General features: G+C 36.8%; 1 protein-coding gene and 1 non-coding gene across 5 annotated transcripts in view; both read left to right on the plus strand.

The window, feature by feature from the left end:
* Positions 1-22,719, plus strand: part of Slain2 (SLAIN motif family member 2) — an 84,128-nt gene that overhangs the window by 55,665 nt on the left and 5,744 nt on the right. For 2 of the 4 annotated variants that reach the window (XM_063240566.1, XM_005008517.4), the window contains one exon: positions 5,250-5,327. The exons of the other annotated variants lie outside the window; for them this stretch is intronic. In XM_063240566.1, coding sequence (XP_063096636.1) covers positions 5,250-5,327 — 78 coding nt within the window. The remainder of the gene's footprint in view (positions 1-5,249; positions 5,328-22,719) is intronic. 4 annotated transcript variants of the gene reach the window in all.
* On the plus strand, positions 13,408-13,543 carry LOC111757350 (small nucleolar RNA SNORA2/SNORA34 family). Its single transcript, XR_002791720.1, has one exon. It is a non-coding gene; the product is annotated as a small nucleolar RNA SNORA2/SNORA34 family (small nucleolar RNA).

The following is a 22,719-nucleotide window of genomic DNA, read 5'->3' on the forward strand; positions in this document are numbered from 1 at the left end:
TGTGGTGGCTCATGCCTATAATCCCAGCACTTGGGAGGCTGAGGTAGGAGGATCATTGCAAGTTCAAGACCAGCCTGGGAAAGTGAGCTCAAGGCCAGCCTGAACTACATAGCGAGACCCCATCTCAAAAAAGACCAAAAAAAAAGTAGCAAAGACCCATACAAATCATATGAATTATAAGTCATATAAGTAGAAAAGTGGCATAATCAAGGCCAAATTACTCCTTCTTCCCAAAACTCCCTGAAACTCCTGATTCCTATCCATCATTGTTTGGATTAAATCATAATGAATTAATTACAAATGAGTAGGCCTCTTGAGAAACATTCATGGACTTTTTTTGAAACTTGGTTTGAGATTAAACCTTAAATAGCCCAGAGAAAAATTTCATAGGCGCAGTATTCTACTGTAGATCTCACACCGAAGGGGGCAAGTAACTGTTGCAGTCTTCAGCTTATGCATAGCCAGGTCCACAAGGAAGGAGACACTAAGAAATTACACATGAATTTTACATGATTGTGAAGTATTGATTGAAATCATACTACATATACTAACTGTATAGCAGACTGAGTTATAGAATATCAGTTAAAGAATATGTTGCACAGTGATGGTGGGTCAGTAATGTAATTATAAGGAGATTTTATAATTGTTTTTGGTTTTTACTCCTGAACATTTGGATTGACTAGACCTGGGGTAGAGACCTAGAATCTCGTTTTTCAGAAGTATCTCAGTTGTTTGGGGGACATACCCAAGTTTGAGAACCACTTATTTGGGACTTGACTTTGAAAGACCTTGAATGCTTGGTTTAGATCTCTAGATTTTGTACAATGATTAGTCACTTATGTGTCCCTTATTTGGTAGATATGTGTTTGGGTGTGGGTGTGATACCACTCCAGCCTTGCTAATATGAATATAAGACAGGTTGTGGTTTCCAATAGGCAAGAATTTCTTTAGGATTACAGGATTATTCTTTACTCAACAGTGTGAAGGATTTCCAGCAAAGATGTTAGAAGATACCTCAGCCAGCGTAGGAGGAGCTTATGTTCATTGACAAATGAGGAAAGAATGTATAGATAATCCCAACAGGGGCACCAATTAGGAAGTCTGGAGAGGCAGCCTGTGACTGAAGTGCAGTGCAAAATGTGATGAGAGACAGTGATACAGGAAGCAATGATACGGGAATGAGAAGGGAATAAATGAACAGATAGAGCATACTAAGGAATTTGAATTTCAGCCTCGGGGTATTAGGAGCCATGATGGGCTTTTAATCAAGGTTCTGTCGTAGATTTATTCTGATAGTAATATGGAGAGTGAACTAAAATGAAGAGACATTAGAACCACTTAAATGGTTATTGCATAATCTTGGCAAGTAGTGAAGAGCCAAAAGGGGGGCAGTCGTAAAGAATGATAAAATTATATGTGGTTTTTTCAAAAAATAAGTGGAAGATATATGATTTGGTCACACTGAGAAAATTAGTGGCAAGTGACACAGTATCAAAGGATGACTGCATGAGAATTTGTAAGCAATAAAAGGTTTTAAACAAAATATCATGGGTAGGAAAACCAGGGCTATCTACCTAGCAGTTAACACTCATTAATAACAGGCTATACTTTTGTAGTTAGCACCTGGAGATTATTTTAACATCTCTTCTCTATGACAAAACTGTGTTCAATAATAATAATAATGAAATGTGTAAAGTAGTAGGCCAGGAAAAAAAGCCCAACATGGAAAATATTTCTGCTGAGTTTTGTGTTTTTAACTGTAAGTAAAAAAAAAAAAAAAAAAAAAAAATTTCTGCAGTACAAAAAGAATAATGATGATGGGATATTAAATTTACATTGAACTTTTTGTAAGTAAGGAACAATATTTTTTACATATTGATCTACTGTAATGAAATCACTTTAGCTTCTGAAAAATTGTCAGAATTCAAAATTTACTTTCTTTTAATACTGAGGTTCAACCACTAGTCAGATTTATCAGTCTATCTTCAGTCATATTTGATGAAAGAACATCATCTTTATAATTTTGAAAGGTTTTTTTCCTCATAAAGCAACTGATATGCAAATATGGAAAAACTTTAACAGAACAATAAATTGCAAGATGTAAAGAATCCTGTTTTTTACAGTAAACTCTAAAATTTGATATATTGTCCAAGCTATTATCTTGAGCATCAAATTCAAGCTCAGAGTTACAAATAATGACAGAAATAAGATAACTCATGTTCTTTTTCATTGACTTTACAATTGTTGTACCATCATTGCTTATTTCTAATAAGTCTAAACTTAACTAATACATACCATAGCATGGGAGGCACAATCTGCTACAGTAATCTTGTGTTATTTCAAACCATTGTGAGTGTCACACTTAAAAGAAATATGCATCTGAACCTAGTCTTTTACTGAGCATTCTCTTCATTTTCATATGAAATAGTGTTTATTAAGGGACAGATAATAAAATGTACTAGCTTTAAAGCTTGTGTAATGCTGTTAAAACTCAGTAGTAACTATAACTATTGTTATAGCAGACCAGTAAACTTTTAGAAGTGTTTTTTTCCTGTGACCTTTACTGTTACTGGAACATTATAATAGACTAGAGAAGGAGCTGGTTTTACATTGTTTCTAAATTTTCTAAAGACCGGCTTATTTTTTGCACTTGGTAGAGTCAGCACTTTCACCAGCCTTCCTGTGAGGTGCATGGGCACAATGGAAGGATCTCATATATAGGGATCTCTTAAAGAATAGTACTCTAATCAAAGCAGGGTGGCAATGGCCTGCAGTTTTTAGGAGACAGTGGGATTGTAAATAAAGGGAGAAGTGTATGAAACTGCAAAAGGTGAATAAGTAGAATTTAAAATAAGATTTTAAGCTAGGATGATTTGGAAAGTGCTGTTTTATGTTTGCCAGAAATACAGGTTTTTGGAGGGGCTGGTTTATGGAGGAAGACTTCAACCTAAATAATAGTAGCATCATCAGAGAATAATTGTTTTTCTGTAGTATCTTTGACATTCACAGTGGTCTTGCTAGTTTGAAATTACATAAATACTCAAAGCCAAAATGAGGCAAATTTTAAACTGCAAACATTTTCAAACAGCAAGCACATTAAATTCTATTAGCTTAAAAAGCTTTGGAGAGTTTCACTTAGGTATACTTTGTTATTTAACAAAATGATTTTTACTTCAATAAACTAATTGAAGAATGATAATTCTGAGAAAAATTTTGCTCTTGTTTATGTGATGTTTTATGCAAATATTCATTTCATTCTATATCTGTTAGGCCAACTTCCCTGATTCTGTGTGTACTGGGTTTTTTTAATTCCTGGTGGACATTTTTCATTTGTCTGTGGATGCCATGGTGATGATATCACCATGAAACTTGAGGGATAATAGTCTGTTGGAGTTGGTATGCAAGTAAGATGTTTCCACTAAGCCTTCATTAAATTTTTGTATTGGCTAATAGAAATTGTAGCTTGTGAGCATATATATTGAGTTGGTTTCCTTTCACCTTCAACTGTAACTAAGCCTCCTTTCTGTTCTTCAGACATACTAGGCATACTCCAATCTCAGTACTCTTTCCAATTGCTTTTCCTCAATCTAGAATGCTTGCTCGATGTCTACATGGCTCACTCCCACTTTTCCTTCGTTTGCACACAGGTGCAAATGTCATCTAGGGAAATCTTTCCTCACCACTCTACGTACAAATGCAACTTAAATCTTCCATTTCCTATTCCTGTTTCCTACTTAATTTTTATCCTTAATAGCTGTTACTACCTGGAAGACCACACGTTTTCCTACTTTATGTCTGTCTCTACTTTCCTAGAGTGTTAGGAAATAAGAATAAGGACTGTGTCTACTTAGTTGGCTGCTAAAACCGTTGTCCCCCAAACTACCTGGAATTTAGCACATACTCAGATAATTAAATAAATGAAAGCAAGGATGGCTGAATGGGCAGGTAGAAGGAAAGATGAATGAAATGGTGAAAAAATACGTAGAAGAAAATACCAATAATCGTATCCTATAATTTTATGAGATAGATATAAGACACAGAAGTTTTTTGTAGTTTACTTGACAGTATTTGAGTTGGTATCAAACATTATACATAATGTTGAGTGCTGTAAAATTGGAAATCAAATACATTTCTGTTAAAAAGTTTATTAGCTGTGAGAAAACAAGTTTTTCAGCTTTTCTAGAATTAAGAAACAGAGGAAACAGCCATTATTCTCTGTTCTTTCTGATGATAAATCAAATTTCTCCTTATTATCCCAATGATTATGCACTATTTGTTGTACATAAGTCCTAGAAGTGTATAAAGTCTTAACTCTTCAGTCAATGGAATGACATTTTAGTGTCACTTTAATAAGTGACGACATTGGTCTGTGTGGGACTCTGGTATTTGGAACTGTAATAACATAAATTGAAGTAATTGGAATCACTATACCTTCAGGCAGCCCTGGGCTGTATCTTACACACCAGTTTTGAAGTTTCAGTGTAGTCAGTAGATTAGAAGTTTGGAAGAAAGTTCAGCATTCCTCATTGATCACAGTGAAAGGCAAATGCTCTACTCACCTGAACCCCCTCATTCCATACTATAACATGCACACAGACATGTACACACACCTCGCTCTGTGTGTGCGCGCACATATGTGCACAGTCCAGATGTGGAGCTACCCAAACTCCGAGGCAAGGAATAGTTGGATTCTACAACAGAATGATATTGAACATATTAAAGCCAATAGATTGCTACTTCTAGAGACTTGCCTAGTTCTGAGTTTTCTTCTCCTTTTTGAGTATGGATATTACTGTTTCATTTTAGGGCAGTTCATCTAACAATAACTGCTTTGCCAAAATGCGCTTTTTTGCATTGAACAGTACTGCATTTATTTTATTCTGTACAGCGTGCTTGTGTTTGTCATGTCTTTGTATTATATTCTTTGCATCCTGTAGCATGTTTGCTGGTGGTTTGTTTTCTCTTTGATATTTCTACCAGTTGACATATTGGAGATGTTTTCATCTTCAAAGAAATGAGTTCTTAAAAGTATGCACTGTACACTAAGATTTCCATTTCCCTTCTTTTCCAATGGAATGCACTAAGCATCACCTTAAAATTCTTCTGCTTCTAGAATTCTAACATTTTCAGTTTATGGGGTCTGTTTCTTGATAAATTTTAAAGTTGCATTACAATATTCAAGTATACAGAAGCTATAGCCTTTATCTTGTACTTCCAGGCAAATATTACAGTTCCTTATTTTTCAACAGCTTCGCAAAGGCTGAAAAATTTGCCTCGTACTTCCCTCAAAGCCAAACAGTTGCTTCAAACTCCATCTACAAAAAGAGGTAACTACAGCCTCTTATTAAGTTTGAAATTTCAGCAAATGGTATAGTTGAATCTCATGCCTCTTGGCATACTGGTTCAGTGATGTCTATAAGGCACATGTTAGTCTTTTTAGATAATGTGGATTTATTCTCTGGTATGTGGATGAATGCAGGAGAAACATTTTCTACAGAGGTATGTATTGGATTGCTCTTTTAAAAGGAGTACATAATTTATTTTTTTAAACCAACCTTAAACTAAGGATCACTGTTTTAATTTAATGTCAGTTGAACCAATAAGTGCTTTAAAATGAACCAAATGTCAGGCATTCGTGTGTTAATGTTTTTTCCCAGAGTAATGAATTTTTGAGTTCATTTATGTATGAAATGAAGTGGGAATACTTTTGCATTGAAAGCGGATTGAAATTAAAACACAAGTTAATGTTAGCAGATATGTTTGAAATGTTTATATAAAGTTGGAGGTTTTGTAAGACTCAGCTGTTAAAAAAGTTTAAGAAAATGAGACACTAAAGCTATACAATATTGGTTCCAAGAGATTGGTGTATGAGAGGTAGAAGGAAGTAGAATTGTAAGAAAACAGTCTTACTGAATAGACTGATACAGAGTTATTGTTTGTTTTTGAGACAGGGTCTCTATGCAATTCAGGCCAGCCTTGAATTTACTGTGTAGCCCAGGCTTGCCTAGAATTTGAGGCAATCCTGCTACCTCAGCCTCTCAAGTACTGGGATTACATGAGTGCACCACCATGCCCATATGGTTACAAAAGTACTGTAATAGATATTTTGACAAATCCACTATTTTAAGTGTTTTAGCAATGATTAGATGGATTGAGGGTAAAGAATTAGGTTTAGATAACAGAAGCTGAAAGAAGGAATAGTCAAATAGAAACGTAGGATGTGTGAATGTTTATTTGTTAAATATTAGAAGTTGACCATAGGCCTTCAATACGGATACCTTCTGGTGCCATGGTCAGAAAAACAGATTCTTTCAATAGAAAAGCAGATGACTTATTGGGTTTTTATAGAACAAGATCCTTATTATCTAGTTTATCTCCCCAAAAGAAATATAATTACAGTAAGATTTTGTCTCTACAGGAAACAGTGTTTTCATAGATCTAACATAAACTGATCAGTTTTAGCTAATAATTGTAGTATAGTTATATTGACAGTAAGAAAGGACAAAAAGGTTAGGTCTTGTTTAATTTGTAAGAAAACTAATGAAATATAAAAGTCTAAAATTGATGATTAAAACCAAAAGTACATACCTGTCACATAGAAAAAATAGAGATAGGGGCTGGGGATTTAGCTCAGCGGCATAATCGCCTGCCTTGCAAGCAGACAGTCATGAGTTCGATCCCTGGTACCGATAAAAACGAAAAAAAAAAAGACAAAAAAAAAAAAATAGAGATAAATAGTTTAAAAATACTAAAATACTTTTGGGGTCCATCCCCACTACTGGGTTTATATCTAAACGAAATTGTACTCCCTTTTTATATTGTAGCACTATACAATAGCTGAGGTTTGACATCAGCCTAGATGTCCAACAATGGATAAATGGTTTTTTAATGTGGCATATCTATACAGTGAAATACTGTTTGGTCATTTAAAAAAGTGAAATCCAGCTAAGGAGGCTGAGGCAGGAAGATCACAATCTGGGAAACTTAGCGATTTAGCAAAATCCTGTCTCAAAAAAGTAAAAAAACTAGGAATGTAGCTTAGTGGAAATGTCCTCAGTTCAATTGCTAGTTACCAAGGGGCTCAGAGGTAGTGTGAAATGCTATCATTTGTGACAGTGTTATTAGACATGGAGGATGTTAAGTAAAGCATAGTGAACCAGACAGGAACAAATGCAGTGCTGTATGATCTCATTTGATATGTGGCTTCTCATGGCACATGCCAGTAATCTGTGCACTGGGAAAGCTCATGCGGGAGGATTGCTATGAATCTAAGACCAGCCTGGATTATATAGTGAGTTCAGAACTTAACTGCATAGTGAGACCCTTTCACAAACAATCAAACAAACAAACAAAACAACTTTTGGCTTCTCCAAATGTTAACCCCATATAAGTAGAGTATAAACTAATAGTAGTAAGTGGAGATCACTATTAGGGAGAGGAGGAAAATGAGATTTGCTACTGGGCACAAAGTTACAAGGATAGGAAGAGTAAGTCCTGGAGTTGTGTTGCACAGTGAGTGACTGTGGTTGATAATAATGTACTGTGTATTTTGAAATACTAGAAAGGTCCTTTTTAACACTGTGACAGAAAGAAATGATAAGTAAAGGATATGCTAATTACCCTGTCTTGATCATTATACAAAGTATATATGAATTGAAACATTTTGCCTCATAAATACTATACCTTGAAGTTTTGAGACTTAGATTTTTTTAGTATTGTGCTTCTTTGGCCATGAGTGGAAGGCAGATTAAAAACAGATCAGCGGGCTGTGAGTGTAGCTCAGGGGGTAGAGTGCTTGCTAGTGGTAGAGTGCTCCTTTCCTAACACTACCCAAAAAACCTAGATAGGTAAGTAAGTGAGAGTTATCACAAATTGTGGTATCAAAAACAAGGCAAAATGGGGGCTGGAGATTTCGCTCAGCGGCATAAGCGCCTGCCTTGCAAGCAGGCAGTTGTGAGTTTGATCCCCGGTACCAATAAAAAGGAAAAAGACAAAAAAAAAAAAAAAAAAAAACCAAGGCAAAAGGGGTTTTTAAAAATCAGTAAATGGGGGCGAGAAATTACTCTGCTATAATAAAAGAATAAGGAATTTAAAATTTTATAAATCTTGTTATATTTGTAAGCTGTTTCTTTCTGTCTTTCTTTCTTTTGAACCAGATAGCTTTATATAATTTTAAATAAATATTTATTTATATATTTTATGTTGCTACATTTATTAGGGTAAGCAGATTATAATTTATGGCTGATTTTAAAATTTAACCATTGGAATCACATTATTTTTGTGACTTTGAGCTACCAAACTGCCTACCCTCCATGAGATGACAAGGCAGCTGACCCTCAACCAGTATAAATTGAATTTCTCCATCTCTAGCTGTCGTGTTGGGTTAGTAAAAAGACAGAAGTTTGTGTGTTGTGTGTTTGGTGTTACTGTTCTGTTTCATCTGATCTCTTGGTTAGTGATCCAGTCTTCTGTACTTTCTGGTTGATGTTGTGGCTTGGTAATTCTCACTTATGTCCTTTATGTTTAAGTTGTGGGCCAGTTAAGAAGAGGCAGGACAGATATAAAGTAGGATTTAAAATAGTAGCTTACTTACTAGTGAAGCCAAATTGAAGAATATATGTTGGACACAAGACCAAGCTCTTTCTGTCAAGAGTAACCATTCTTCTAAATTTTTATAACAGTCACTTCCTTTTCGGTATGGTTTTGTTATCCAAGTAATGAGACTGTAGTTTTCTCTTTTTAATGTCTTTTTTCTTGAGTTTCTTTTATAATTATCCTCTATTCTTCTTCTTCTATGTTTGTTTGCATGTAGAAACCATTAGGTCATGTGTTCTGCAGATGTTTTTGAAGGCTGGATGATTATTTTCCTTGATATTATTTAGTAGGTTCACCTGTAAATTGGTAGTTGGATGTAGACAAGTCATTTGATAGTTTGGTGTTTTGTACAAAACTCCATAATAAGTAGTAATACTTTTTCATCTAAAGATACAAAATGTGAGATTTTCCTTTTTGGTGGGATGTTAGCAGTCATTAATGCTCAGTGCCTAGATCCTTAATTCATTACATATCAAAGATTCAACTCTGATTTTTTCTCTTTTTTTTAGTTTCATTGATCTTCACTCTATTTTCTTTCTTGCTTTGAGTTTATTTCGCTTTTTTCCCCCACTAGGTTTTTGAAGTGTAGGAGCTTAGGTTAATGACTTAAAACTTTTCCTCTTCCTAATGATGCCCTATAATGTTGATATGTTATCTAATTTTTATTCCATCCTACATAATTTTTTTTTAATTTGGTCTGGTCTGGTCTTGTCCTATCCTTTGTTTTCCTTTCCTTTTTGGCACCGAGGTTTGAAGTCATGATCTTGCATTTACCAGGCAAGCTCTGCAGCACTGAGCTAAATCCCCAGCCATTCCACATAGTTTTTATTTCCATTTAAAAATGTGTGATTTAACTTCTAAATTTTTAAAGATTTTCCTTTTATCTTTTTGTTACTGTATGTAGTTTGCTTCTGTTATGATTAGAGAAAATTATAATTTCATTTCTTTTAAAATTGTTGATACTTGCTTTCATGACCAAGATATGGTCTTGAAATAGCTTGTGTGGGCCCTCGAAGCTGTTGACTGGGGTATTGACTAGATACTCTCGAGTGTCCACTAGTGCCTGTTGTTAGTGGTATTCTTGTCTTTCTGTCTACTTGTCAGTTTCTTCTCTAGTTTTCTCAGTTGAGAAGAGTGATTGAGAGGTGCATTTGTCTACTCTTCTGTTCAATTCCTTCAGTTTTTCCTTCACATAGTTACAGCTCTGTTGTTTGGTACATGCACATTTAGGATTGTATATCTTGTTTTGAGCATTATGTCATCATGTATTATATACCTCTTCATCTTTAACAGTTTTATTATATATGTTAATATAGCTTTGTATTGTTTGCATGAGAAAATGTTTTTCATCTTTTTATTTGTATCCCCCATGTTATATTTGAATTGAGTTTTTAGTAGACAATGTAAAGTTGTTTCTCAATCCACTCTGCCAGATCTTTTAATTGATGTATGTAGGCCATTTTACATTTTATGTAATTACTGACATGTTAGGGCTTATGGCTGACATTTTTTCCTTTTTCATTTCTGCTTTCATATTCTCCTGAGGGTCACTTGAACATTGTTTAGGATCCTATTTTGTTGTCCTTACTGACTTGAGGGTATATGTTTGCATAGTTATTAGTAATGTTTACTACTAATAACCTACTATAGTCTATTGGTATCTTCATTTTAGAAATTTAGTTATACAAACTTACTTTCTTTTGTGTATCTTTACCCTAACCCATTTACAGTATTGTCATCTTAATTTTCTACATACATCTTCGTTTTAGTTACTTTTGTTATTGATGAGACAAACTGCCTGACCCTGTAAGTTAAAGGAGGAAAGGTTTATTTCAGCCTACAATTTGTAGAGGTTTCAATGCATAATCAGCTGGTTCCATGGCAGGATGCACATAGCAGAGGGACATCGTGGAGGAGAAACAGTGTATGGTGTAGCAGGGCAGGCAGGAGGATACAGCAGCAAAGTAGCAGACAACAGCAGCAGCCTCTCTCTGTTTCTTACAGTCTCTGCAGTCCACGTGACCTTGGGGCAGATAGAGCCACTCACACCCAGGAAGGGCTTTCCCATCAGCCACACCCTGGACTGTGCCAAAAGTCATCACTTAATCCCAGCGTCACACACGCTAGATCCAACCACCCTAAAAAGTCCCACCTGTTACCACAGGAGGCTTTAGGGGGACATCTAGACACAAGTCATAACACATTTCAAATCATACCAGTATTTTAATTTTTATTTCAATCCTTGTATGTTTTGTGAATTTAAGAGAATAAGCTAGTTTTATTTGCCCATATTTTTGCTTATTCTGTTCGTTCTTTCTCTCTCTCTCTCTCTCTCTCCCTTCCTTCCTTCCTTCCTTTCTTTCTCTCTCTCTCTTTCTTTCTTTCTCTTTCTCTCTTTTTTTCTTTCTTTCTTTCTTTCTTTCTTTCTTTCTTTCTTTCTTTCCTTCCTTCCTTCCTTCCTTCCTTCCTTCCTTCTTTCTTTCTTTCCGATTTTCCAAGGTTCTTTTTTGTGGTTAGAGAAGTTCTTTAGCCATCTGCTTAGTGTGAGTTATCAAGACTATCTTGATTTCCCCTTAATTCATGAAAGATATTTTCTCATGGTATAGGATTCTGAATTCACAGTTTTTCTATTTTGGCTTTTAAATAATAGTTTACTTTTCTTCTAGCCTTTGAGGCTTCAAAACCACTATCATTTGAGCTCATTTCTCCTTATAGGTAAGATGTTTCTCTTCTCTGGTGTCAAGATTGCTTATTTTGAGTATATGTCTTGGCATGAATTTCTTTGGATTATCTTGTTTCGTTTTTGCCCAGTTTCTAAAATCTGTAAATTTATTTATTTGGAGGGGAAGGGTACCAGAGATCAAACTCACAACCTCGCACTTAACCAAGCAGGCACTTGTGCCACTGAGTTAAACCCCTGGCCCCAAAATCTATACATTTATACCTTCTTCTAGATTTGGGGGGTTTTCAGCAGTCATTTCTCTGAGTACTGTGTTGGCCTTTCTCTTCTTTCTGGGAGTCTGATCATATGTAAATGTTAGATCTTTTGTTGTATCCTAAAGCTGTTTGGTTTTTCTCTATTTTCTCTATGTATGTACAGTGTTTTCCTAGGTTCTGTCTATGCTGCTATTGAGTCCTTCTGTTGAACTTTTATTTGATTGTTGTATTTTTCAGTTCTAAAATTTCCACTTAATTTTTTTTATATTTTGTGTTTCTTTGTGGAGACTTTTTGATCTTGAGTGTTTCACTTTTGATCAAAATTGCTCATTTAAGCAGTTTTATGATGGGTGCTTTAAAATCTTTGTTAGATAATTAAAAGATCTCTTAGCTTGGGGTTAGTATCTGTTGATATCTTTTTAAAATTTAAGATCTTCCTGGCTCTTGGTATTTTTTTATTGAAATCTGGTCATTTTTGAATTGTATTCAGAGATTCTGAATCTAAATCTGTCTTTTAGATGTCTGAGAACCCACTCAGGTGTGGGGCTGGATGTGGAGGTCAGTGCAGCAAGACAAGGGGGTACTACTGCCAGGCGGAAAAGCAACCCATACTCTGCTTTATGTCTGTTGACACTAGAGGGGAAAGAAGGTAATGTGTGATGGTTTAAGTTCTGATTCTGCACACGGATCTGTCTTTACAGACACCTTGGGGAGTTGGGCTTATTTACCTCTGAGCATGAAGGTCCTAACTCTCAACTAGACATTCAGTGACCAACAAAAGTAGAGAGTAGTGTGCCTTAGTACCTAGGGAGGAGTGTGCCTTACTGTTGCCAGGGCTAGTGGGGTAGGCGTGGGGAAAGTGGAAATGCAGGCTCTAGGTTTCTACTAACACCATAGGGTAGAGGGTCATAGTCAGCAGATAGGGAAGTTCAGGTCCTTATATAGCAAGGAGGGGCACCTTGCTAGCAGCCTTCCTGATGGCCTTCTTGGACATGAGTAAGGGGTGGGGTGTAGTATAGTGACTGTTGGAGTAGAGCCGTTATCACCTAAATGCTTTCTTTCCTAGTACTTTGGGAAGCCTTTTGATCTACCGTATCCAATGGCTTTTCCTGATCTTTAATATCTTCATCTCTTCTGAGATCTATGAAACAAAAAGAAATGCCCAGAATCTTTACTACAGTGTCACTCCTTTGGTCCCAGGGTCCCCAGATGGTTTACCTTCTCTCCATTGTATTCAACCTTGTGAACAGAGTCTACCCTTTACATCAGTCACCAAAAGGAGCACTAGGACTTCTTGTTCAGTCTGAGTCCTTTCCTATTTGCTCCCAAATCCCCCAACTTTTCTGAAGTCCTTGTCTGTGAAATTTCATATGCTTGCTCCTATCTAAAACTTTAATCTCATAAAGAGAAAAAGCCTACTTTAAAGGCTGCCAGCTGTGGTGGAAGCTAGGATTAAAGATGGCTCCTCTGGAGTACGGGAAGGAGCAAGTCCATGCCTACCTACAGGTAGCAACAAAAGGAATCGGAGATGTGGAAGCTCCTTTTTATTAATTGAGCTTCGAGGAAGAGAGTGAAGCTGTATGGTTAGAGAGTGGTCTTACAAAGTGGAGACATAGTAAATAGAGTTAAGAAGAAATTTCTGTTGTTACCATTAGAAAGGGGAAGACATAGTATGCAAAGTAAAAAAAAAAAATCCCAAGATAATGGAATTTGCAATCCAGAGGTAATCAGATTCTTTGGACATACTCAGTTTTCTTTCTATAAGGGGAAAGTGTGTGACAGTTTTTGGAAACCAGGACATGGTTGACTCTAGTTATTGTTTTGAACCGTGGTTCTACTTCAGAGTTGTTTTGTTTTATTCAGGAAGAATTTTAACTGGCCCTGAATCAAGGCCGGCAGCTTCCTGACGCTGTTGGTTTCAAGCAGGTGCCTAAAGAGACGTTTTTCTATGGTCTGCCGGCCATTTTAGAACTTGGGCGGTTAAATGGCCAGTTCATTAGAAACAGCTTGAAACAACCCCTCCCCCTCAGTGAGTGGCTCCAGTGGCCCAGAATGGGAGCCACCAGTGATACTGGGACCCGTGCCATCACTGGGAAACCAAGCAACCCCTCCCCCTCTGCCTGTTTTGTTTTGTTGAACTTCAATATACGTGAAAGTATGGACAGCTATTTTGAAGAGAACGCGAGACTCTACGACAGCCATTAGTGACTTCCCTATTGCCTGGTTTTGAAGACCTAAAATACCTTCCTCATTCTGTTTGGATCAGTTTTATACTATGTTGTTTTGTATGATTCTCTGTATGTGAAGACCTGGACAACTGTTTGGAAGAAAATAAGAGACGACATGATACGCAGTGAAGATCTCAGGTCGTCTAACTTTGAAATTTATATCTTACATTGCTTTCTTAAGTCCTATTTTGTTCTGTTTAATTTTATCCCCTTTAAAATAAAAATTTTAAAAGAATTTTAAGTGCAGAATTTAAAATATGTGCCCACAAAACCACCACAGTGAAGTCATAAAACATTTCCATAATCTCAAAAACCTCTTCTGTTCTTACTTCCCCTTTAATACTCTGGAACTCCTGTAGTACAGGACCTGATTTCTTTCTTTCTTTCTCTTTCTCTCTTTTTGTCTTTTTAAGACAGGGTCTCTCTATGCAGTTCAGGGCGGCCTTAAGCTCACTTTGTAGCCCAGGCTGGTTTGGAACTCATAATGATCCTCCTGCCTCAGCCCCCTGAGTGCTGGGATTACAGGTGTGAGCCACCACACCAGCTAGGACCTGATTTCTCTAAGTTAGATTTTCCATTTCTAGAAATTTATATAAATAACATTTCTGTAAGTATCTGGTGCACTTAATTTCTTTTTTTTTTTTCTTGCACTTTATTGTGCACTTTATTGTGCACTTATTTCACTCAGCATAATTTTTAAGGGTCATCTTTGTGCATATTCCTTTTTATTACTGGTTGATATTCTGTTGCATGGATATGCCATACATACAGCACTTTGGATATTTGTTTTTCCAATGGCATTCAGTTCAGGTTTTAGCCATTACTAAGAAAGTTGTCTGCAACTTTTTGTGAGGACATATGCTTTGATTGGGTGATCATATTTCCATTTTCTTTGAGTAGAATCACTAAATCTCTGTAAAGTGGTTTTTTTTTTTTTTTTTTTTTTTTTTTTTTTTTTTTTGGTACCAGGGATCAAACTCACAACTGTGTGCTTGCAAGGCAGGCGCTTTTGCCACTGAGCTAAATCCCCAACTGTAAAGTGTATGTTTAACTGTATAGGAAACCACTTTGTTTTTCCAAAGTTAGGAATATCATTTAACATTTCTGTCAACAATGTGTAAGAATTATTTTTCTTCACGTCCTCAACATTTGTCATGAGGTGTTTTGTTTTGTTTGTGGGTTTGCTGGGGATTGAATACTGAGATGAATCCCCATCCCTGTTTGAAACATTTTTAAAATTTTGAGGAAGCTATTCTGCGTTTGAATTTATGATCCTTTTACCACAGAGTGGTAGGATTACTGGCATATATACCATGCCCCAAAAGTCCTTTTTTTTGTTTTTGTTTTCTTGGGTACTGGAGATTGAACTCACTATTTTCTGTTTGCCAGGCAGGTGCTTACATCACTGAGCTAAATCCCTGGCCTCAAAAGTCTAATTTTAGCTGTTCTTAATTGATGTGAAATAATGTCTGGTCCATTTGTTCAGTGTCTGCTGCTGTCACAGAATACCTGAGACTAGGTTTTCTATGTATGTGTGTGTTTACATACATACATATATGTGTTAAATGTGTGATTATATTTGTGTATATGCTTAATTTTTATAGATGCTATTTGTTAGTTTGAGGAAATTTGATTACTGATTCAAATGGTTTGTTTTGGGTCTCATCTGTTTCTTGTATCAATTCTTTTTATTAGTACATTTGCAGTACATAATGATTATATTCATTATGAAGAGTTGGTCCACGTACGTAACACATCTTAATTCTTTTCACATCTCTTTCTGGTAATTTATAAATGGTAGAAGTTCATTCTCTCACCATTTGGAAGCTGGGAAGTCCAAGATCAAGGTCCTGACTTTTGATACTGAACTTGTTGTTGTGTCCTCCCATGATGGAAAGGGGAAGGTCAAGAAAGGAATTCTTTGTCCTCATATAACAGAAGAGAAAAATAGAACCCACTCCTGAGAGCTTTTATTAATACTATCAATCTGTTCACGAGGGTAGAGCTCTCATGACCTACCATCACGTAAAAGGTATATACTACATTGGGGATTAAGTTTCCAACACATGAATTTTGAGGAACAAGATGATGGTAGGTAGCTTAATCTGGTTTTAATATGTATTACTTACTGATTAATGTTGGTCATTACCTTTTCATTTTATTCTTGAGCTTACATGTGTCTTCCCTTATGAAGTAGGAGTTAAAAATTTTATGACAGTGTTTATGCTGGTTTTTCTTATTACAGAGTTGTAAGAATTCTGTGTCTTCTGAATTAAATATAAAGTCTTTCATCATGAAATACATGTCTTACACAATTTCTCTCAGGTTTATACTCTGTCGCTTTTCTGGGAGTTATTCTACTTGTTAATTTTTTGTGCCAGAAATCAACCCAGGACCTTGTGCTTTCCAGTCAGGCCATGTATTACTGAGCCATATCCCTGGCCTTACTAATTTTGAAAAGGTCCAGTATGTAACTTTTTTCTTTGATAATCAGTACTTTCTGATATCTGGCTATTGCAATTTATATCTAAATGTTCCTCAAGAACCTAATGCAGACCAGGCATGGTGGTACATGTCTGTAATCCCAGCACTCAGGAGGCTGAGACAGGAGGATCTCTGTTAGTTCAAGGCCAGCCTGGACTACATATCAAGACTCTGTCTCAAAGCAAAACAAACAAAAAAGCCCACCTAGATAAATAAAGAACCTCAGACAACCATACGTGAAATTTTTGAAAGGCAATTTCAATTGGATTATGGGACAGTATAGCTGACCTGCTTTTAGGTATCTTTTGGTCAGAAGCGGCAGGTCACTGTAGACGTTACGTGGAAGAGTTTATCTTCCTTCCTGATTCCTCTCTTCACTCTCTGCTTCCTGGTCGCCAAACCATAAACCACTTCTCCACTCCATGCTTCTGCCAGGCTGCCCCACCTTGGAGCCAGCCAACTGTGGACTGAAACCTCTGCAAACTTCTCACCCCTTTAGTTACAGGTGGCAGATATTTTCTCCCAATGACAAAATAACTAAGACAGATTTTGTAGCAGAGAAGTGGAGTCATCACTGTTGTGACTGTATTTGACCGTGTGGTTTAGGTGCCTTTGGAACTGACTCAGGCAGCATTTAGAAAGGTTTGGAAATGCCAGCTGAAGAAGGAGTAGAATGCTGTGAGCCAGCTTGATGAGATATTCCAGTTGGTGCTCAGAAGACCACAGTGCTGATAAAAACTGCAGACAGACAGTAAAGACAAACTTGGGATGTTTCCATTGAGAAAAAGGAGAACGGGGATTTAGCTCAGCAGCACAAATGGCTGCCTGGCAAATGAGAGATTGTGAGTTTGATCCCTGATCCCTCCTACCACCCTGCGTCTCCCTACTGCTAAAAAAGGACTTCACTGGCAGTTGGACTCTGGGCCATGTGTGCTCTGTTCTGGCAAAAAATTTATCTAGGGCTGGGGCTATGGCTTAGTGGTGGAGTTCTTGCCTTATATGCACAAGGCTCTGGGTTTGAGCCCCAGCATCATCAAAAAAACCCATTTATCCACATTTCACTCATGTCCTGAGATTTTGCAGACTAAGACAAGATTAAGGACAGCAGAGTAATAGAGGAAATTTCAAGGCAGCCCAGCATTCAGACTATGGTGTGGGTACTGAGGCTGTTAGTCAGCTGTATGTTGAAACTCCAATGGAAACATCATAGCTGAGTGATTTTAAATGTTTTGAGTTTCACCAGAAAGGAAGCTCTTATAAAGCTGAGGCCTGTATAGTTGGAACAAAGGAAAATCTGGTGCTGAGAATGTTAGCATGCAAAAGAAGAACAAGACAGTATGAAAAATACCTTTAGGGTAGGTAAGCAACCAGCAAGGTCCCGCCATTCACAGGCTTAAAGTTGCAAAGATGAAAGACTTCACTTTGATAAGACAGCCTCAGGGCACCGTGTTGGAGGAAGAGAATAGCAGCCTAGGGCATCCATTCCCTGAGATTCTGTTCACAATCTTGAGCTATCAGGGAATCTGGCTACAATTCAAGGCATCCTGCCTCCTGCTCCATATGACATCAGATCTTGGCCTCATCCACATGGTCCCGGTTTTAGAGATGTGCACAATGTGAGAGTTATGGGGTCATCTTCAGCAGAAGATCTGGGAAGTCAGGCACTGTGCCTGTGACAGGACAATGTGTGAAGCTGTGAGAATAAAGCTGAAAAGTGCTTGGAAACCGCACAAAGTTGGAAAAGTTAGAATCATGGAACATCTCAGGAAAATCACAAGGAGAGAGCAAAGCTGGCCCAAGAGAGAAGCCACAGTGGCTACATCCTCCAGCAGTGCCATAGGGACAGGGTCATTCAGACCCTTTGGAAATCATGGGTTTGTCTCAGCTGCTCAACATGGAGCTACCGAATTGAGTATTTGCACTGCTGGATTTCAGACTTGCGTTATAGTCCCATTGGTGTACTCTCTTTGAGATGGAAATTATCACCCTATGCATGTCCGGTTGTTCCTGTTTTATTTATAGAGAATACTATCTTTTCCAAGTGTTTTGGTCTCTGTTCAAAATCTGTTGACCACCATATACACAAAGGTGTATTTATGGTTGTGTCCTGTTTGTCTGTTCTTAGCAACAATTGCAAACTTTCTTAATTATTATAGCTTTTATAAAAAGTTTACAAGTCTGGTAGTATATATATCCCCTTAGACTTTGTGATTTTCAAAATTATCTTGCCTATTCTAAGTCCCTTGCATTTCTACATAAATGTAGCATTAGCTTGTCAGTATTTATCCTTTTAAAAATTAAAACCTTGGTGTAGTTCAGCAGTAGAGTGCTCGTCTAGGCCCTTGATTCAATCTCCAGTAGAATAGTGAGTAAAGTTTAAAAACTGAAAACCTTGTCAAGGTTTGAATTGGGGTTTCATTAAATGTACAGGACATATAAGTTATGAATAATTGGCATTGTAACAATGTTGATTTTTATGATTCCCAAACATACATATCCTCTCCTTTTTTATTTAACTTGTCAGTTTTATAATTTTAAGTATATGGAATGAGAACATATTTTGTTAAATTTATCCCTCAGCATTTCACATTATCATACCATATTGTTAATGGTACCATTTTTAACCTTGTATCCTGATATTCTTGCTAAATTCACCAGTTAGGTCAGATGCTGTTACTTTCATTTGTGTAAGTATGCAGTCATGTGATCTGTCGGTATAAACAGTTTTACTCCTCCTTTTGAAATATATGTGCAGGATAGAGCGAATGTGTATAGTGCTGACCAAACATTCAGTAAAATGTTAAATAGAAGTGGTGAGAATATACGACTACTTTGTCTTCATTTTAGGATAAAAGCATTCAGCTTTTTAAACCATTACATGTGATACTGGGTTTTTCATAGATGCCCTTTATTTTACTGAGGAAGCCCTCTTTTATCCCTAGCTGGTTTAGGAGTTTTTCTTTTTAAAATCTTGAATGCATATTATATTTTAGGTTTTTGCATCTCTTGATAAGATTGTATAGTTTTCTTTGGTTTGTAAATGTATGACATTACATTGACTAGTATTTTTCAGACAGTATACTAATCCTGTATCCCCTCAGTTAACAAACTTTGAATCACTAGGATAATCTTTACTTGGGGATCCTAAAGGCTTTTTGTGTATTGTTGGATTTGAGTCTCTAATGTTTGTTAAGGACTTTTGCATCTATGTTCTTTTGTTTGATAGATATCCCCAGAGTATGTTTTTGTTAACTCATGTTTTAAATAGTCAATCTTTTATAAAATTTAAAAGTGATTTGTTTTTTTGGAGGGACCTGGGGATGTAGTTCAGTGGTAGCTCATTTGCCTAGCATACAGAAGACCCTGGGTTGGATCCCCAGTACTGCATAAATTAAGTAAGTAAGTAAATAAATAAAGTGATTATTTAAAGCCCTTTTAATGTTTCCCAACATTTTTACTATTCCTAGCATGGTTTATTGCATTATTCAGATTAGAGTTACTATCTGGTATCATTTTCCTTCTACTTAAAGTATTTCTTTTAGTGAAAAACTACTGACAACTTTAGTTTTGAAAGGTAACTTGTCTGAATGTAGAATTCTATATTGCCAGACTTTTTAAGTACTTTGGTGAAACTATTATTTTATTGCCATTTGGCTTATACTATTTCTGTTGAGAAGTGTGTGATATTTTATTTATTTCTTTTTTAAGGAGATCTTTTAATATGTAAAATACTTAGTGTTTTCCTTCTGAAATTTGATGATGATATTCCTGCTTTGTTTTGCCCTGTTTGAAGTTTTTTTTAGCCGCTTAGATAGGTAAGCTTAGTTTTCATCATGTTGAAAATGTTCTCCTTTTTTCTGCTTTTTCTTTTTTCTTTTTGTTTCTCTCTTTTTCCCCCTCCCCTCCCCTCCCCTCCCCTCTCCTCCTCTTCCGTCCTTTCCCTTCCTTTCAACACAGTACTATGTAACTCCAGCTGGCCTTAACTAACTCATGGTAATCATCCTAAGCTCTGGACTTTTAGGTGTTTCGCCACTCCTACTCATATTGGAAAGCTTTAAGGTGTTGTTCTTTCAAATGTTTTTTTTCCACTTGTCCCACTTATCACAGATAGATCCCCCAAAATGAGACTCAGTTGCATGTACTAGGTCACATACTGCGGGACCCAGCTCACTGAGGCTTCATCCTGTTGTTTTCTGAGTCTTCCCTCCATCCTCTGTGTGCTTTAGTTTGGACCATTCTTTTGTTGGTTGGTTGGTTTGCTGGTTGCTGGTTGGTTATGGCACTTGGGAGCAGACCCTGGTCCTCACGAATGCTAGGCTGGCCTCATCTGATTGAACCTCTTCACCGGCTTCTAGTACATACACTTCCTGTTGCAGGTGTTCTTGCTTCGACAGCATCTAATCACCTGTTAATTCCCACCTAGTGAACTTAGCATTGGGTATATATTATAAATTCTTCATCTTTAAAATTTCCATTCAGTTTTTAAAAATTACTTTGTTTCTTACCTCATTGTATTATTTCTTAAAATATCCTAGAACGCAGATAGTAGCTCTTACAGAGTCCTTGCTAACTCAGTTACCCCATTACTCTCTGGTCTGATTCTGTTGACCTAATTTATCTGTTGGTGTCTGTTGTTTTGCAGATTCTTCACATATTTAGTATTTATTGAATAGTGGACATTATGACATTTTTCATTGCTCTGTGATAGATAGTGTTATCTTTTAGATAGTAAAACTGAAAATATATAAGTGAATGAATGTTTCTGGGTTGTAATAAAACTTTATTTACCAAAAATGGCAGGTTGTCTATTGGCAGGGTTCCTGTTTTTGTTTTTAAGCTTTGTCAGACCAAGTGTAGAGTATCCTTTATTCAGGGCTACTATAACCCCTTATTTAGCTTGACCCTTTTGGAGTGTCTCAGATATTTGGCAAGGACTCTTTACTGTAGCTGATTGAAACTCAAATGTCCAGTACTTTTATGTGAGCTTTGAAGCTGTTTAGTTTGCAGTGCTCAAGTGGTTTGTCCCTTCATTGTGGGCCTTTGTACTGTGCATTCCCAACTTAGTAGTCAGCCAAAGATTAACGCAGATCCCTAAGCAGGGTTCTGAAAATCTTGAGTAGCTCTGTCTGTTCTAAAGTACTTTGCTCCTGAAATTCCAGTTTTTGTTTTTTCCACTCAACAAGATAAACTTTGATCTGACCAAGAGATCCCTCCTGATCTACATTCTAGAAAATATATCCATGCAAAAACAGCCCAATAGATTATGGAGCCTGAATCCTATATTTCCTCTTGTTCAGTATTTAAAAGGTGTTTTTTATCACATATTTTGCCCAGTTTTGTAGGTACTGTTAGCAGGAGAGTATGTCCTTCCCAATTTCCCTATTATGGCTAGAAGATCTTGTGATAGTTTTTAAATAAATACATGTTTAAGTTCCATTTCAGACTAGTTTCTCTGGAATTAGTATTTAGAATCCCATGTACAGTATTTTTAAAAGCTCCTTGGGGGCTGGGGATTTAGCTCAGCAGCATAAGCACCTGTCTTGCAGGACGGCAGTCATGAGTTCGAGCTCCGGTACTGATTTTAAAAAAAGCTCCTTGGGATTCTGATGCATGATAAAGTTTAAGAATCATGACTATAAACGTCTTAGAGGCAAACAGAAGTAATTGATCACTTTAAGTAGTGGACCCTAGAATATATTCAGTATAATGCTGTTGACAGTGTACTGAGTTTTTTTTGTTTTGTTTTTGTTTTTTTTTTTTCTTTTCTCTTTTTCCTTTTTATTGGTACTGGGGATCAAACTCACGACTGCCTGCTTGCAAGGCAGGCGTTTATGCCGATGAGCTAAATCCCCAGCCCCATGTTGACAGTTTAGTACTTGAATTGGAACATTGCAAGATCACCTTAACGGCAAGAGATTATTGGAAAGGGGGTATGAGTTGATTTCTTGTCTTTGGAGTTTTCAAACTAAGGTTCACCCTTGTCTCTTCTTTCTCCCAGAGACTGGATGAAAATAGTGGCCAAAATTATGTTATCTTTTTGCCCCTTACCCAGGGAAATGGTAGACCTTGCCATCACTGTTGTCTAGTAGCTGGATTGACAGGAATGAGAAAGATGAGACTGTATGGAACAACCCATTTCTGTGGCCCAGGCTTTCCCTGCACTCAGTCCTCTTCCAACTAGCGGAGGATGAGTGAAAATAAAGCCACACTTTGTATCTCTCCCCTCTGTCTCCTCTTTCCCTTCCATTCTCTCTTACCCCTAACCACAGGTCTTTTAGGTGAGACATGTTAAGATATTATTTACAAAGTGTGTAGCTATGTGTGAGTATTAGAGGAAACTAAATTGGTGCCCTTTCAGAGGTGATTCATCTCACATGAATAAACAGAGAAGGATGCATATGCAACCCAGATTTGAACTTACTCAAGATGACCCATGAATCTCAAAGCCTTATTGTGGCTCAGAAATTAATGCAGA

Source organism: Cavia porcellus, unplaced genomic scaffold (assembly GCF_034190915.1).
Source record: "Cavia porcellus strain 051 isolate PalLab524CR breed Dunkin Hartley unplaced genomic scaffold, mCavPor4.1 scaffold_30, whole genome shotgun sequence".
Lineage (NCBI taxonomy): Eukaryota > Metazoa > Chordata > Mammalia > Rodentia > Caviidae > Cavia > Cavia porcellus.